At 39.0% G+C, this 12,654-nt stretch overlaps 1 protein-coding gene across 1 annotated transcript in view; it reads right to left on the bottom strand.

Annotated features, from left to right (window-relative positions):
• LOC121946660 (paired box protein Pax-7-like) overlaps window positions 1-12,654 on the bottom strand; it is a 72,925-nt gene that overhangs the window by 23,020 nt on the left and 37,251 nt on the right. The window contains exons 7-8 of the mRNA XM_042491337.1: window positions 5,541-5,706; window positions 1,490-1,689 (exon numbers count right to left, since the gene is read on the bottom strand). Of these exons, the coding sequence (XP_042347271.1) occupies window positions 1,490-1,689; window positions 5,541-5,706 (366 nt within the window). The remainder of the gene's footprint in view (window positions 1-1,489; window positions 1,690-5,540; window positions 5,707-12,654) is intronic.

Below are 12,654 nucleotides of genomic sequence, written 5' to 3' on the forward strand. Positions count from 1 at the left end.
TACAACTACTTGCAATTCCCAAGTCAGCTGCAGTTTACACTAACCAACTTGATAAGACAGCAATAAGATTTTATTTTTACGTTCTAATTTCCGGAATTTTAGGCTACTTTGTGGCTAAACAAAACTTGTTGCTTCTAAGAATATGAAGAAAGAAAAAGCTGTTTTTCTAGTAGTAATGAATGGCAAATCAAATAAAATAGAATAAAACAAATAAAGAACGACCTGAGCTTTAGATGGATTGTAACAACTTTTTTCATTGCTTTAATCAGCCCACCTCTGACAAAGGTGAATCTCTACACATTTAATGTTGAATACAGAACATCAAGATTTAACAGCCCATTCTCATTGCAAAGTTGTCAAATAGACAGACACTGACATAAAAAGCCACCTTCCATGGTGGTCAAATAAGCCTCCGGGCAGTGTCAGTTGCCAACAGTGTGTTAGGCAGACGGCTGGCATGAGTTCATAACGCAGCCTGACAGAACCTGTCGCAGCTGTATGATACACCCCTGAACGGCGGCAAGTTGTGACATAATAAGGAGTTAAAAAAAACCCTATAGGGCCTGTGTGAGTGGTGGTGATGGGGCTGACAAATCTCTCTCAATCTCGCTCATGTCAGCGTATAATTTCCAAAATAATAACAAAAACCTATTATACACTTTTTTCTCATAACACGTATACACATTCCATGAACAGACAGAGCAGGAAGAAGAAAATCTCATAATACTTGCCCCTTTCTTACTAATACCAAAAGCTGCTGTAAACACAAGAACAAATGGCCAACCTTTAGGTATGAATATAAAGCCAAACCATGATGTTCTTTTCTAAACCTAACCACATGCTTTTTTTTACCCAGAGTCAACAGCAGACGCAGGAGGATGCCCAACACATGATACATCGACATGAAGGTCCACTGACAAAGTGTTGATATGTGACAACTTGGAATGATGACATGTTGGATTTAATGAGCTGCCAACCTACGCTATAAAGCAATTCACTGACCATTAACAATAAGCTAACACACACCAGAAGTACCCTCCTCAATTTGACACACACTCATTACTTCAGAAAGCCCAGGAGATTTTGGAAGGTAGAAGTTTCTGGATGCAACATGTTAAAGACTGTAGACAAAGTAAAATGAGCTTGAAAAAAGTATATTCCTCCTCTTTTTGTAGAGGCTCTTACTGCCTGGTCCATGTACAATGCTAACACATATCTATATATATAATAGAATTTATCAGTTTCATATTTGTGTGTTCAATGTAGAGACATTGAACACACAAATATGAAATTGATATACGTAGATCATCCCATCAAACATCCAGCAACAAGCCAACCCACCAAAATATCATGGGGACAGTCATGCATTACAGCCCAAATACAGTGAAGCTGGTGAGGTCCATTTTTAGTTCTATCTACTATACTTGATTTACTGAATTATGTGACAAATCCTCATGCATAAATGTTCCAGTGTTCTAGCAGGTCCTACCTGTGGGGAGAGTCCGTTGCTGACAGGGTTGACGTGGTTGCTAGGTGCTGCAGAGCTCATAAAGGAGTCAGAGTAGGTGGAGAAGCCATGGCGATTGGAGGCTAGACCATAGGCAGAGCTGCTTTCAGTGCTGGACAGACCAGTCTGGTGCATGGTGGAAGGAGGTAATGGCTGTGGACGGTGAACTGTACCACTGCCATCTAAAGGACAAAAAACAACAAAAATGTGAATTACTCAGGAAACAATCTACTCATAAGAGATTCATAAAGTGTAGCAAATCAATAGAAAATGTCTTAAGATTGCAGTCTGCTAAGAGTGTGACAGAGCGATCCAACAGTAATAATTGTCATTATTCATAACATGCTGCTGATTTGCAGTCTAAAAATACTAGTAATTCTCATAACCTTTTCTTTTTCTTTCCTCTGAGTCCTTTGTGACACCAGAGATGTTGGTATAGTGTTGCAGAACTGCTGCCTTTATAACAGCCCACAGTCCAGCCTTCAGCTTTTTTTTTTTTTTTTTTTTGCAGGTGTGTTTGTAAATGTGAAAAATTATTTGGCTGCATTTGTGTGAGTGAAATCCAGGGATGGTTGAAATATAAAGACTCACTAAACTCTCACTATGACTCTGTCTTTGTCACTTTGTCACATTTACTGGATGTTAGGATGAGTCAAATAACTGTTAGTATGACTAAGACTGGACTTTTAAAATACGTGTAAATATATTAGTCCTAATGAAATCGCACTAAGTTAAAAGTTCTCTGGACATACTTCCATCAATGAATGGATTCTCCCCTGATGCTTGTATACTAGGACAAGGACAGTTGTCTAATTAAATGGCCTAATTGAGCTATATCCATAGCCCTACTTAACTGTGCGTGTAAAAAAACTGTGGTGTGCAAAACATTCAGCTCACAGCTTTTAGCCCGACCCAACTGCCACTCCTGCCTCTTAAAATTAGAAATGTCTCAGGCAACAGGTCATATCAGCTGTTTCTAACGGCACACATTAATTCTTTGAGTAACTTGATGCTGTCATCAAGTGAAACTTCTTCCCTCACAAATGACCTTGGCCTGTGTCAAGATCATTTGTGAGGGAAGAAGTTCCACTCTGTAACACCTAGGTACTATTGTAAAATAATAATAATAAATAAAATGTTATTTCAGTGTGCCAGATCAGCAATTCAAAGCTTGTCATCTGCTGCTATTTAATAGATTGGACAGTATTAAAGGACTGATTGGACCCCTTCTTTTTCCCTTGGTCAGGAGTGGACATGCATTTTTCACAAACTTTTTCAAACTCCTCCTAGAGGATTTATCAGATATGTTTCAAATTTGAGTGGTCCAACCATTCATACTAATCTGACATTTAATCAGTTGTGCTTTTTGGTTGGGGTTATGATAACACCTAAATATACTCACTGGCTTTGTTCTCTTTTGCTCACTTAGAAACATAACAGATTATTTTGTTATGTTTACCCTAAGACCAGACAAGGTAGAAATTTATTGATCAGATTCAAGGGGGATAATATAGATTTTCCAAGATCAGTGAGGAACAAAATTGTAGACATCATCTGCATAAAATGCAATATAATGCAATACGTCTTAATGCCACTTATTGACTGGGATGCTCTTATTGCTATTGTTAGTGGGTGCATAGTAGTTGTGAAAAGTAAGGGAAAAACTGGCGACCCAAGCATATAACTATGAAGGACCCCAAATGATTGTGAAATCCAGTTATTTGTGAAAACTTTAGTAGGCAAATTAACAATACGAATTTCGACCCATCTAAGAGAGTAGTCACCATTCCAAAACATTTAAGCACCTTCAGAAGATATGGCCATTTAACACAGCAAAACACCTTCTCAGCATTGAGTAACAAGATGGCAATATCAGGGGACCCTTCACATACATGGACCAAGATGAGTACCCTCTTAATATTATGAAACATGGGGCAGCTTTTAACAAAACCCTTTTGATGTGCATGTCTCACCGTTCGCAGGACATTCCCCAATCTCATAACCACAGCACAGCACACCACAGCAATAATCTTCAATGTTGGTCTGTGTGGCCCACATTCTGTTTGGGGGTTGATCTCATTTTAAAATAAGTGTGATCCTGGCATTTCTAACCAGTCAGGAAGGTAGTTCTCAAAGGATTCCAAAAACATTTCTCAAAAAAGGCCCATTAGTTTTTCTTTGATAAATATATAACCATCTATCAGGATGATTTTTGATCCATATTCTTTGTGAAGTAAACATCTACATGTTCACCTACATTTTTTTTTACTATTTTGTGTGTAACACCACTTAAAAGAACCTTTAACTTACATAAAATATATTATGTATAATAATAAGGTGGGGGACAGATCTCACAAAACAATGCTATCATGCATACAGCCAATAATACTGTGAAACAGAACTATGGAAATAAAAAAATGGTCAATATGAGAATAGGTTTTAAATGATGAAGAATAACAATAACTTTCCTTTTTAGAAACCTTTTTAGGTTTTGAATCCTGTCCTTAAAGGGATACTTACTGCAGATACTAAGGATTTTCACCAGGGGTGCGATTAGATTGTACTCAGCCATGCTTTTTCAGTTATGGGTGGTGTAGGAAATGTTCCAGGACCTAGTGCTTCTGGTTAGTATTTCTTGAAGAAAGCAATTGCTTTGTCCTCTTCCACTTCTTCAGGCATGTTAACAAGTCTGAGCCTACGATTTCTGAGCTCACCAAGCTCATGTATTAGGAGACAAACTTATTTAACAAGCGTTTCGGTCTTGCCTTTCTCAGGCTAGTTCCAGGTGACCTAACACTAGCATGGCTGTTAGCATCCACCTTGTCATGGAGAGAATCCATTTTAACTTGCAGTTTGGCTTTTTCACCAGCATAATAAAGGTTGCTGACCCTACAAATTTCTTGCTAACAGCTGGTAGTCATATATACAAAGTTCCTCTACATTTTCTATTTCAAAATCCCATACTTCTTCAGACTCGAGTTTCCAGACTGACTGTTAGATTTTTTTTAGACCGTATTTGACACTTGAGCAAAAATAATAAGATGTATATTATGTAAATAGATGGTTTTACATTCTGACTATGCATGCTATTATGTTGCCAAATAATTGCCAGAAGATTGTATATAGGGACTGTAGCTCATACAAATCAATTAACACCAAACCTTTATTTTGGACTCTCGTTGCAGTGGTAACTTTGGGTAGAAAACCACTGCGTCACATACATATAATCAAACGACACTAAGCGAACTCTGCCTTTTTTGAAGCCACCTAAAAAGGTCCACCCAAAAAAAAAACAATATCAGTTTAAGTATACACTATATTTAGAATATTTTCGCTGCCTCCATCAGCTGTCGTGGAAGGTTAAGATAAGCAGATATTCAAATATAGTGTACACTTAAACTGATATTGTTTTTTTAGGTGTCTAAATTATGTGTTGCTGCAGCCCTGTTCACAGCAGTACACTGTTTAGCTTCCATGCAGGTAGATTTGGTTTTCAAAGATGTTAGCAAAGCAACACCGTTCATAAAGTAAGAATAGCAAAAACATCAGATAGGTCGAACCACCATGTTCAACTCTTGAATCTTTTATGTTACAGTCACAACTGAAAACAGCGACAAATTTGCCAAATTTGCAAAATTTACATATGTCAGCAATTCAAAACAGTAGCAAGTTTTCTAACTGGAAGTGACTTTTGATGTTAACGTGATGTCACGGTGATTTGGTCGATTTGGGATTGTCAAGCCAGCCATGAGAAAACTTGCGTTTACTTAGTTATACTCAGTTTCACCACCATTACTAAAACATCAAATGAAGATATTTTTGTTTTGGAAGAATAACATGTAATTCGTTAATTGTCACTCAACTGTACATTGAATGAAAAAAAACGTAACGCCTGCACACTTACTCCATGCCACATGCCACATGCATGCAAGTGTGTAAGTTTTTGGGAGCTTTGCACCTACGCCATGTGCGTATAACCATCCTTTTTCAACCCATCTGTATATTACCAGTTAAAAAGTGTTGTGTTCTCTACCTTGGGACAGATTGTTGGTTGGGTAGCTGGACTCTGGCAGCTGGTATGTAGGAAGTGTTGGCATCCCTGTGGGAGGAAATCCACCCGGCAACAGGTGGTTGAAAGCTGCTAGCTGATTTGCTCCTGCTTGTTTTCGCCACCTGGCCCTTCGGTTGCTGAACCAAACCTGAGAAAGAAAAGAGAAAAATTGTCAAGCTTAGTTTATTCATATCACTGGTCAGACAAATTAACTCAGTAGTGTGTTCTGTTTTCAAACTACCACAGTCAGTGGTGTCAGTGGTGTCATCAAGTAGGTCCTCCTCCACAGTCACAGTCCGTCATGTTGTTTCTACTGTAGCCCATACCTAACACTGACTTTAGAGTCGGCGTTTGGGCCATTCACAATCTCGCTTCACGTAGTTCTTCCACACGCTTGACACTCAGGAGTTTATTTCTGTGACCTCACCACTAGATGCTAATTGTCTTTCCTTTTTGCCACAATTGTATCTCACTTGTTATTTACGTCTTCTATTGCACATCTGTCCGTCCTGGAAGAAGGATCCCTCATCATCCTCTGCAGCTCTTCCTGAGGTTTCTTCCTTTTTTTTCCTTGGGTGATGTGAGGGTCTAATGGGCTCTATAAATAAAATTGACTTGACTTGACTTGACTACTAAATCCTACACACTGAAACTCAGAGCACATCACTGCCGATATAGTATCATCAGCTGTTTAGAAATGGTGTGTAACTTCTTAAGGGTTAAAAAAGAAAAGGAAGGATGTTAAACAAGAGGACGCACACATACACACACACACACCTACTCGCCCTCCAGTAAAGTGAGCCAAATCAGGCAGATTGTGAAATGACAAAAAGGGTATGTATTGCCAAAAGCTAAACGGTCATCTTTTTCAACTCAGCAGGGCACTAATTTCCAAGTTCTTAATTAAAGCCAACAAAAAGACAGAAGCTAAGGGCATGTTTGAGCCTGTTGCTCCACAGAAAACACCCACAGAGTCTGGATGCGTCTCTGTTCTGCTGTCTCCTCCTCACACACACTGACCCACATTAGGACACACAAGAAACTGCATTTTTATCATATTAATCATTTGAATCAAATCTTACAATACCACTCACACGAGTTAATACACACAAACACACACACACACACACACACACACACACACACACGCACACACACAGACACACACCCCACATCCAGAGCAGTAGCAGGAATCCATGTATCGCCTCCAGCTTTCCAGCCGCCTGTTTTCTCCAGGAATCCTCCTTTTTCATTTGGAGCAAATGGAAACATGCCTTTCAAGTGGAGAAGATCATTTAAACTCCTATTTCTGTAGAGGAGACTCAAATAATTAGAACAGGAGTTTTTGCCCTGAGGTAGGCGTTCCACTGCAGAAGAGGCAGAAGAAGTAGAGTCTAACTGATCCACTCATCAGTCCAAAGACATGAGAGAAACAGAATCTCACCTTCCATTCAGTCACCTCCTCCTATGTATCGTGAAAATTAGGGCTGTCCAATGATTTAATCATGCGTCATCCATAGCACCACGAATCACAGAATTTCAAAAGTTAATTGCAATTAATTGCATGTTTTAATCACATTTTCAATTCCATTGTTTTACATTTTTTTTAAGAAAAGTTGTTGGGTCCATACTGACAAGGTAAAGCAACTCTTACCAGATTGTCTTGGTTAGGAATCAAATGACAACAAAAAAACTGAGTGGGCATGTGTGTAAAGGGGAGATTCATGGAGACCCACAAAACTCATTTACCCACAAAACTCATTTTCACTCAGATATCTGGAGGTCAGAGGACAAGGGACCCCCGTTAAATTGCCATGTTGTTTTCCCATCACCTAAATTAAGCCTAACTTTGGAGCGTTACTCCACCCCCCTTTCTGAGTAGCTAGCATGACATGACATGACTGGATTCCTCATGTCTTTTAGTTTCATATGATACCAGGATCATCACTGTAGCTTTAAAACTCAGTTCAGTACAGCCTCTGAAAGACAGGAGTGCTGGCCAGCCTCTAGCAAAAGCTAGCAAAAACACTCAACAGTCTTTGGTGGCAGTTTTTCCAATACCAGGATTTGCTGTTTTCCTCTGTTGATATGGTTTTGACTACATGAGTTTTGGACTGAAAATAGAAGTTGGTATTGTTCAATATTTTTTGGACATTTTTTTTTTATAAATAAAATTGATTAATCTATAACAACAACAGTAAATTAAATTTAAAGTGCCCTTAATGTAATCTAAGGATATACAGAAAAAAGCTAAAAACTATGATAAAACACCACCAGGTGCAGTCTCTACACAACAATGATGGTAAACTGAATTGCAAGATGGACACTAACTATAAAACTACACACATACACACGCGCGCACGCACACACACACATCCTTTTTAATCCACATACCCCTTTCTGTTCACAATGTGAAAAGTATTCACAAAATCATTTCATCTTTACTTTCTCCTTCTCCATTACCTACTTTTGTTTTTGCTACCACACCAGAAATTAGGTATGTTGACAGTCGAATAAAATCCCTCTGCATTTGAGGAGGTAACTGCTTCACCTGACCTACCTAAAATATATCACATCCAATGACATCAGCATCAGAGATTAGAACAAACCCAATACCACCTGTCAGCAAACAGCTCTAATGAAAATTCTACCTTAAAATAGGAAATGGTATATGTCAAAGGGAAATATCATTTCAAATGTAAATGCCATAATGTTAAGCCAGTCAAAGATTACTTATGTATGCCCCAACGGAAACACACTATGTGAAAACAAATGTATCAAATTTGAATGGTAATTTACACTTTGGCATTTATCTATTTATTTATTCATAACTAGGGATCACCATTAGCTGATCTAATCTTCCTGGGGTCGAAACTTCAGTACATCATTCATATAATCATATTGTACAGGCGTGTGTGTGATGTACATTAGATTAATCACAAAAGACGCTGTGTACAACATCACATCTGTTAATCAAGTGTCACCAAATGTTATGTAGCTGAATTAAAAACATTAGTCAACTGAATCTATCAAAAGTAAAAACATAAATACTGTAATAAAGATGGATGGAAAAGGAAATCAGAGGAAAGGAAACACAGAGCGTAGGAACATAATAAATGCTGATCCTTCCATACAGGTGAGTGTCTTAATGAGGATGACAATGACGTCACTTATTTGTGTGACCTCCACAGTCAGCTGTCATCATCCAAACACCAGGTGAGGGAAGAATGCTGTTCATCCCTCCACTAAAGTTCCAAACACTCAAGCCCTCTTCTCACTTCATAATTTTGGGCTGTTCCCAATAAACGGATACATTGTAAAAGAAACATGGTGGAATTTTTCCCTGTCATGCCAAAATAGATCCCGTGCTTACACAAGAAAGGGGGAGGAGGCAAGGAGGAAGCGCCAGGCACATTTCAGTCTATTAATCATATAGTTTTTAAAGTAAATGAGATGTTATATCATAACCCCAATTCCAAAAAAGTGTGGACTTTGTGTAAACTGTAAATAAGGAAAAAAAATGATTTGCAAATCTTTTGACCTATGTTCAGTTGAAAACAGTACAGAGACAAGATAATTAAAGATCAAACTGATAAACTTTTTTGCCTTATTTTTTTGTAAAATATACACTTTTGACGTGTGCAACATGTTGCAAAACAGTTGGGAAAGGGACAAAAGACTGGGAAAGTTATCATTTTTTCCTCTTGTTTTTTAAATAAAGCCACTTGTTTGGAACAATTCACAAGTTAACAAGTTTGTTGGTAACAGATTTAAATATCAGTAGTGGGTATGAAAGCAGGTTCCTCAAAAGGCTCAGCTGTTCACAAGAAAAGACGATTACTTTGTGATAGACTGTGTCAAACAGTCTAGCAGTTTAAGGACAATGTTTCTAAACACACAATTACAGATCTGTGATCCATTATCAAAAGATACATAGAATTTGGAGAATTCTCTTCATAAAGAGGTAAGACTGAAAACCATCAGTGAATGCCTTTGACATTTGACCCCTCAGTCAGCACTCCATTAAAAACAAACATGGCTCTATAAAAGATATTGCTTTATGGGCTCAGAAACACTTTGGAAAACCATTGTCAGTAAACACAATTCATCTCTGCATCTGTAAATGCAACCTCAGACTCTACCATGCAAAGTGACAGCCAGATATAAACAACATCCATAAACACGATCAACTTCTCTGAGCTCATCTGAGACGGACTGACACAAAGTGGAAAAGTGTGCTGTGGTCTGCCAAGTCCAAATTTCAGATTGTTTTAGGAAATCATGGACATCATGTCCCACAGGCTTAAAAGGAAAAGGACCATCCAGATTGTTACCAGCTCAAAGTTCAAAGCATCTGTGACGGTATAGAGGGGTGTTAGTTCCCATGGCATCATGGTTAACTTTACATCTGTGAAGGCACCATGATTGCTGAAAGGTACATACAGGTTTTGGAGCAACATATGCTGCCATCCAGATGTCTTTTTCAGGGATATCCCTGCTTATTCTAGCGGCTTTTCTTATTTTTCTTTCATATCTCATCTGGGGGGTATTCCAGAAAGCAGGTTATGTCAAAACTCTGAGTATGTTAACCCTGAGATGAGGGAAACTCTGTGTTATCCATTCCAGAAAGAGAGTTAAGTCAAACTCTGAGTCAATCATCATGGTGACTGACTGTGAATATAACCTGCTTGATGGCAGGTTTTCCAGAAGAAACACTGAGTTTCTACCTCTTACATCAAGAGATGATTTTTAGATCTCGATTGGATGTGCTCTCATTCCCCAATGAATATCTGCTAGAACAGTATGGTTTTTCATTAAGATCAATCATTTATGTTAATAACATTTTGTGGTACACCAAAATCACACACAGAGGATGTACGCTCACATCAGAACACATTTTGCTCCCTTGTTTCCCAGCTTTCCCGGATCCTGGCCGCAACCCTGGCTGTGCCTGATCGTTGTGATATCTGTACTGGTGCTCTGACCCTGCCTTTGGTTGTGCTCATGCTGTGGCTGCACTGATACTGTACTGCCCGCTCGCCCTGATCGTGCTCTTGGTCCTGGTTACGCCGATGCTGTGATCATGCCTTTGGACATCTCCCGATCAATATATGCATGAGATTCTTATCAATATCATCATAGACCCACAATAACCCACAATATCATCATAGAGTGCATTTGATAATTTCGCACCTATCGTTATTGTAATATGACATGCGTCTGTTTACATTATTGCTGTACCTCTCTCCCCCTCTCTCTTTCTCTTTCCTTTTTGCCACAATTGTATTTCATTTGTTATTTATGACAATCTATTGCACGTTTGTCCGTCCTGGAAGAGGGATCCCTCATCATCCTCTGTCGCTCTTCCTGAGGTTTCTTCCTTTTTCCCCCCCCGTTACAGGGGTTCTTTTTCCGGAGTTTTTCCTTGGGTGATGTGAGGGTCTAAGGGCAGAAGGATGTCGTACACTGTAAAGCCCTCTGAGGCAAACCATGTTTTGTGAAAATGGGTTATATAAATAAAATTGACTTGACATATATGTGCTAAAACAGCATTCTATTGGGGGTTTAAATGACTACATGTTGAAATAGCCACTGAATGAATATTTACTTTGTTTAACGTCAAATATGAATAAAACCAAAGTGAGACTTGCCTTCAATCATGGCCGAGCGAAATATGCCTTACCTTTCTGAATGATGTTTTTAAATTTCCTTTTTTAGTTGCTTCAAAGTGCATTTTCCCCTTGTGGGATTGCACCTCAATGGAAATCAAAATGTATTCAATCCACCACTTTTTCACATGTATGCTACGATTTTAATAAAGTGCGGTTAATGTTAAGTCAGTGGACACGTGCATTCAAACTTTTTTACACGGGCAGTGATTATCTCCCATGATGCTTTTCTCTCCTTAGCTGCTGTAGCTGCGTTACTCTTCTTTCTAAACATGGGCTCAGGTTTTCTGTAGGCAGCATGAGGACCTCTAGGTCCAATGGGGTAAAGTAGCTTGGTCTCTTTTTGCATGCATGCAGTGTTTACACATACAGCATTGTTGCTGCAGAGCTGCCTGCTGCTATAACTTATTGTAAGCCACTGTGTTGTCAACAATGCAGTCCTACAAATATTTCACAATAAAAAGCTTTGTGTTAGCAAATGAAGGGATTCTGTCCACAGAAACAGGTCAGAGGGCTTTTATTTTGAAACAACCACGAGCAGGTACTACTTCTTCTGTGACCAAAGCTTATTTATTGTTTGTCATATTTTCAAAACATGAGAGCAGTGAAGATGAATGATGCAAGCTGATGACATGTTTCTGCTGGCATCGTTTCATTTTCTTTAATCAAGGAGCTACTTGGATTGCACCATCTGACATTTGAGACTGTTGTAAAAATTGAAGAGGTTCAGTGTGACACAGACTGTAGTAGACCTGTCTTGCACTATGGAAGATTATTTTGTAGAGCTCCTTGGAGAATTCATGCCACCAAGTACCCAAGTGCCCGGTTTTACTTGCCATCTGTGTATTATTTCTGTGTAGTATCCAGGGACAGACTGGGAACAAAATTGGGCCCTGGCTTTTTTTCTCCAAACAGGCCCACTGCAAACCCCCACACACATTTCCATTCAGCTATATAGTCACCTGCATCGTCACAGTATTTCCAGGTTAGCATTTTGAAACACATGACAAAGTGCATTAGAATGATGCCAGTAATGGTAAATAACACTGTGACATACAGGAAGCCACCTCTAGCACTGCTAATTCTTTAGTGCCATTTCACACAGGACACAGTTATAAGGACCTTGCAGTGGGACAATACAGCTTAAATGATAAAGTGTAACAGCCAACTCACTAATGGTGTTAACTGTAAACTAAAGGCAGTGACACACCGTACTGACATCAGAGAACTAGTGACTAGTGATGAAAGCCCCCCGCTGTGTCACCTTACGTCACTGTGTTTCAAAAAGTAGCACATGAACACACAAAACAAACAGCCAACGAAGCATGTACGTTCTGCACCTGCATGAGAGGACATACTCCTCCATACCAGCAGAAGGTGGTCGTCTGTATTTGTCATTCAAAATGAGAAACCGGAAGACTGTCTTG

Source organism: Plectropomus leopardus, chromosome 8 (genome assembly GCF_008729295.1).
Source record: "Plectropomus leopardus isolate mb chromosome 8, YSFRI_Pleo_2.0, whole genome shotgun sequence".
Lineage (NCBI taxonomy): Eukaryota > Metazoa > Chordata > Actinopteri > Perciformes > Serranidae > Plectropomus > Plectropomus leopardus.